Genomic DNA, 5516 nt, shown 5'->3' on the forward strand with positions numbered 1-5516 from the left:
TTCTACAAATCATTAGACTTACCAATAAATGTCCATCAGCAGTTTATTCCTAAGATGTGTGCTCTTATTAGATGTGTGCTCTTATTACATGTTTTCACTATTTTTAGCAGGCTAATATCTTCATCATTCTTTGGAAATAATGGCAGCCAGCCAGTTTATGAATTCCTGATGAAAACTTAAAATGTTTAATGGAATTTTAAGTACCATATATTTAAACTTTTCTCAGGTAATTATAGGATTTCAAGTATAACCATAAATAATGAATTCTATAATATTTCATAAGATAAACCTTATTAAAGTTAATATAGTTAAAACATCATATTTTAACTATTTAGTCTAATCTACACAAGGAACAAATTACTGTTTTTTGCCCTATTTTGAAAACTTCTGAATTTAACTCAAAAAAGGAGTAGGCAAAGATTTCTAGAACCCAAAGTGCTATCTAATCCTTTTTCACTCTTGAAAATATGGAAATGAAAATAATATTTCAAATATAAAAACGCTGCAGAACATAAAAAAGAAGACCCTAAGACATGCTGATGCAAGTTCATTACACTTTAAGTTAAACAATAATGGCTAAATTAAAGTCACTTTATAGAACAGCTTGGAGATGAACGGAATTTATTTTTAAGCTTAATTGGAAAATAACTGTGAAAAAAACTTGTCTATTATTGAGAATATCAATTGATTCACTGATTGCTTTATTTATACCTAAATGTGTTTTATTCTTCGCAAAGATGTATATACTAACATAGAGCTTAGCTAAAATCAAAATATCCCCAAATTCTTAAAAACTGAATTGAACATAAGAACCTGTGACTATTAGTTGAGACACTTGTTTGTGCATTTAGACATTTATCTCACGTTTTTTCCTCAAATGCATATCCTATCATAACAATGTTTAAAACATATTTAGCAGGATCTCTGATAAAATTATCCAGCCCAGCCGGTCACAGTTTGACTCTTGGTCAGGGTATATGTCCGGGTTGTAGGCTTGATCCCCAGTGTGGAGGCAGCCAGTCAATGATTCTCTCTCATCATTAATGTTTCTATTTCTCTTTCCCTCTCCCTTCCTCTCTGAAATCAATAAAAATATATTTTAAAAAATACAGAACAATTATCCAAATATATTTTTTAAATATTCTCAGAAAAATCTAAATTATAATTTACATTATGATCTTAGAAAAATTTTTACAATTTAAAGTCTTTGATTTTAGAATATTCTATCTTTAAGACATTTAATTTTCATACATTTATTTTCATTGTATTTGTTTTATACTCTAAACACCCAAATTTCATACGGAGAGGTTTATCAAGTAATTTTGTTCTACCCTAAAAACTTAATCTAGAAAAAGTCCCAAACTGTGAACTGTTTATTATACAGAACTGTTCCTTCTCACCAACTTTATAATGCTCTCACACAATTGTTTCTGAAATAGCATTAATTTGGGGACCATAAGTCTTTTCACATGAATATTCAAATTCTCTATTTAAATCCAGAAAGGATCCACCATCTCAAAATGATCTCCAAAAGTCTACTTATGTAAGATATTGCTCCAGTTTCATTCTCAACTATAATACCTTAATTATCACTGGAACCAAGACCACTCAGTCACACTGTCCCTAACCCTTTATTTCAAATAGCAAACTTGAACACAACTGTCATTCTTTTAAGAATCTTTATTGAATTTTTTTTTAACAATTTAGCCTGTTGGATCTCGATGCAGTTTGTAAAACAACTTGCATATAGTTTCATATAAACTGCAATCAAAAAAGTAATTTACTTTCTCAAAGAAGTTATCTGAAGTTGCAAGTTATTTTTTGGAATATGCAGAACAGTAAAATATAAGCATGCTCTCGGATGCAGGTGCTCCTGTGTACTATGGAGTTACTTTGAAGAGCTTGCTAAGGTCTGCAGGCAGTTTATGGAATGCAATCATTTTCTTCACAATTTAGGTACATGAGAATAAAACTGATACTTATGAATAGAATATTTTTCTGAAAAAGTTGAGGCAGCTTTTGTTGAATGCTATCTGTATTGGTACACTTGTTACACATTGTACTAAAAGAAACAGACAGCCAGGAGTCCATGTTCATGCTGAAACTTGAGAAGTCCCTCCATACATGTTGAGTTCCAAGAAAGGGAAGAGGGTTAAAGACTATGAAATTGTTCATCATCATCTTACATTAATGGACCACACCTAGACACCTTACATGACAAAGGAGCAAATCCCCTTCACTGCTTTCAGTCAAGGCCAGTGGTATCTACAGTGGAGGGTGGAGGTGGAGCAAGCCTAGGACAGGATAAAGCTTAATTAAGTCTACATCTCATGCATAGTTTGTCCTTGTTCTGGCCTCGAATGTTTCTCAGACATCCGAATTAGAACTGAGGTTTGTTAACCTGGGGTCCGCATTGATTTCATATCTGTAATGATAACCTTCCATGTGATCCCTGCAGGCATCTCTGATGTTATGCATCCACTTTTTTATCCCCTTACGGTTCAAATACAAAACCAGTAGGAAAATGGCACCTATCAGGGCTAAAACAATACCTAGGAAGACATAAGAAGTCTGCAGGGATGGAGGGAGGATAGGATCACAGTCCAGGTCGGAGCTGTTGAGTTCCAGGAGGACCCGATTCCTCATTTTTTCCGGGAACGCACAGGTGAGCCCGGCTTTTCCCTGCACTATCTCTGTCTCCTTGAGCCAGGTCACCATGTCCACCATGTGGCAGTCGCAGACCCAGGGATTGTTGTCCAGGAAGACCCTGACTTGGGGTAGGCCTTGCAACTCCGCCAGGGTGCCGTTGTGAAGGGCCTTGAGGGCGTTGTCTTCCAGGTGGAGGCTTTCTAGGTGTGTCAGGTTGCGGAAGGACACATAAGTCAGGCTCACCAGCGAGTTGTTGCGCAGGTCCAGGTGCCTGAGGCTCGGCAGCTGGGCCAGCACATCGTGGGGCAGGTAGGCAAAGCAGTTGCTGGTCAGCTCCAGGCGGCGGAGCCCGCGCAGCGCCTGGCCAGCTCGCAGGGCGGCCGCCACCATCCCCTCGAAGCTCCGGTTGTGCCGCTCGTCGTCATCAGGGGGCAGGATGTGGTTCAGGATCAGTTCCACCAGGGGGCTGGGGGGCGAGACGCTGGCGTTGCTGCCCGAGAAGGCGAAGGGGCTGAGAGAGGCCAGCGGGTTGTGGCTGAGGTCGAGCTGGCGCAGGCTGGGCAGATGCTCGAAGGCGCCGGCGCGCACCTCCTCCAGGCGGCTGCCGCTGAGGTTGAGCGCGGCCAGCTCGGCCAGCGGCGGGAGGCGGGAGAACGCGCCGGCGGGGAGCACGGCCAGCTGGTTGCCGGTGAGGAAGAGGTTGCGCACGTAAGGGGGCAGGTCCGCAGGCACCTCCGTCAGGTTGCGGTTAACACACTTGACGGTGCGCGCCGCTTCCGAGCACTCGCACGGCGGGGGGCATTGGCCCGGCAGCGGGGGCTGGGCGGACGCCGCCACGAACGAGGAGGCCCGACGAGGTCGCCGAAGAGGTGAGAGAAGAAGGAGAAAACCCAGCCCAGCAGGACCAGCGCCAGCCCGCGCGAGCCGCAGCCAAGCGTCCCCGACGGCGAGGCCACGAGCCCCAACCCCCAGGGCATCGCGAGCACGAGGCTCCCCGGGGCTGGCCTGGGCCGGCGCCCGCTCCGCAGGCTCGAAAGCTGGGCCCCGAGGGCGCGGGTCAGCAGGGAGCTTCTGGAGAAAACTTTGCTCTCGTGGGGGTACGCCGCAACCGGAACTTGGCTAGCGCCCCCTGGCCACGGGCGTCCCCCTCCCGGGGCGATCCCCCCGCCCCTGGCCACGAGGAAGTACGCACGCGGGTCCGGACGCTCCACTCGCGCTCCTCTTCCTGCCGCCGCCCCTGCGTGCAGGCACCTCTCGCCTCTTTTGTGGGCGCCTCACGCTGGATCCGCTGCAGGACCTGGGACGAGCGGGAGACAAGCGTGAGGAGCGGCACCCGCCGCCGCTTTCCGAGTGCAGGAACCGGTCTATCCCAGCCAAGTGGTCCCACCCCGTCCCCAGGACCTCCCTCCCAAAGCCCTGGAGGGTCTCTCCTCTCCCCCCACCTCCCGCCCCCCCTCCTCCCCGTCCCAAGCACATCCTTACCCAGGAGAGGGGCGCGCATCCCGAGACCGGAGCGCAAAGTCTTCCTCCCGCCCTGGCCCAAGCTATATACGCATCTTCCCAGCCTCCCGCCCTCCTCCTTTCGCGATCAGACTTGTCCCTCGTGCGCAACTTCTTGCTTAATCCCCAGCGCCTTCCCGACCAAACTTCTCGCTCACCCCCCGCCTCCGCGGACGACCTGCCTTCCGGGTCTCCGCCCCCACGCGGACTTCTCCTCCGGGTCCAGGTTAGGAGGAGAGGGAAGTTTCAGGTTGCAAGAGTCTTTTGATGTCCCTGAGGCCCTCCCCGGGCTAAGCCCCCGGTACAGCTGCTCCCTCCTCCCCCCAGCCCGCGCCTCCGCCAGCCCCTCGGAGCCCGGAGAGGGTTCGAGTCTTCTCCGAAGGGGAGGGGAAAGGCCGCGAACAAAGCGGCGGAGACAGCCGGGACCGACGCTCCTCCCGCGCCTGGAGCTGGGGAGGAGCGGCGCCGCCTTCCGGTTCTCGCCCGCGCGGCTGGCTCCCAGCTGCTCACCTCCGCGCCCGCCGGCTCCGGAGACAACTCCGAGTCCCACCAGAGTCGCGGCGACTTTCGGGCTCCGAGCTGCAAGTGCCAGCTCCGCTCGCACCCCAGCCCCTGGCCCAACCTCCGCCGCTGGGAAAAACCAACCCGGGGGGCGGGGGAGGGCCAGGCCGGTGCAGGGACTTTTCCTGCCGCGCGGCCAACCTCTGTAGACCTTGGCAGGGAGATTTAGGAAAGGGGACCGGGGGGATCGGGGCTTCGCGCCTCCTCCTGGTGGAAATTAACGAGGACTATGCGGGAGAGGATGAGGGAATCCCTCTCTCCCCCCTCTTCGGCATCCTTTGGTGGTTCCTCGTTTTGCATACTGTATTTACCTTGGACTGGAACAAAACCGCTAATGAATCTCGTGGAATTCACCCAGATTCGGGTACCCAGGGCAGTAACGAGGTAGGTTCAGGCGTGACGGAGCAGCGTGAAGTAGCGGCATGAAGAAATGAGCTGAGAATGCACAGCGGCCGCCGCAAAACGCCCGGCAAACTGCAAGGGAGCGTCAGAAAATCTTCCCGTCAAAGTGATACCTTAGATGCCAACTTCTGATTTAGGTGTAATGAATGCGTCCCCACCCATCCCGCTTGAACGGTTATGGAACTTGTAAAGAGAGAGCCAACTTTAAGATAATGGAGAGGAGATTCATTCTTGATTCATTAGCTTTTCTCCTCGAAAATTAAAAGCAGAGGGGAGAAAAAGCAGCCAAAGCATCCTAGAAACAAAAGGCAAATAGCAACGCCGTGATTCACCCGGAAAGCGGACCCGCCCCCTCTCACCAGATGTGGCGGCGGTGGGTAGGTGCCAGTCACTAAAGCTAGGAG

At 49.8% G+C, this 5516-nt stretch overlaps 1 protein-coding gene across 1 annotated transcript; it reads right to left on the bottom strand.

Annotated features, from left to right (window-relative positions):
- Nucleotides 1–1665: 1665 nt before the first annotated feature.
- Nucleotides 1666–3522, bottom strand: TPBG (trophoblast glycoprotein; the record flags this gene model as incomplete). The annotated part of the gene is made up of 1 exon (XM_023755198.1): nt 1666–3522. A coding segment is annotated over one exon (1155 nt), but the record flags the coding sequence as incomplete, so codon positions are not given.
- Nucleotides 3523–5516: the final 1994 nt, after the last annotated feature.

This window comes from Myotis lucifugus, unplaced genomic scaffold, assembly GCF_000147115.1.
Source record: "Myotis lucifugus unplaced genomic scaffold, Myoluc2.0 scaffold_71, whole genome shotgun sequence".
Taxonomy (NCBI): domain Eukaryota; kingdom Metazoa; phylum Chordata; class Mammalia; order Chiroptera; family Vespertilionidae; genus Myotis; species Myotis lucifugus.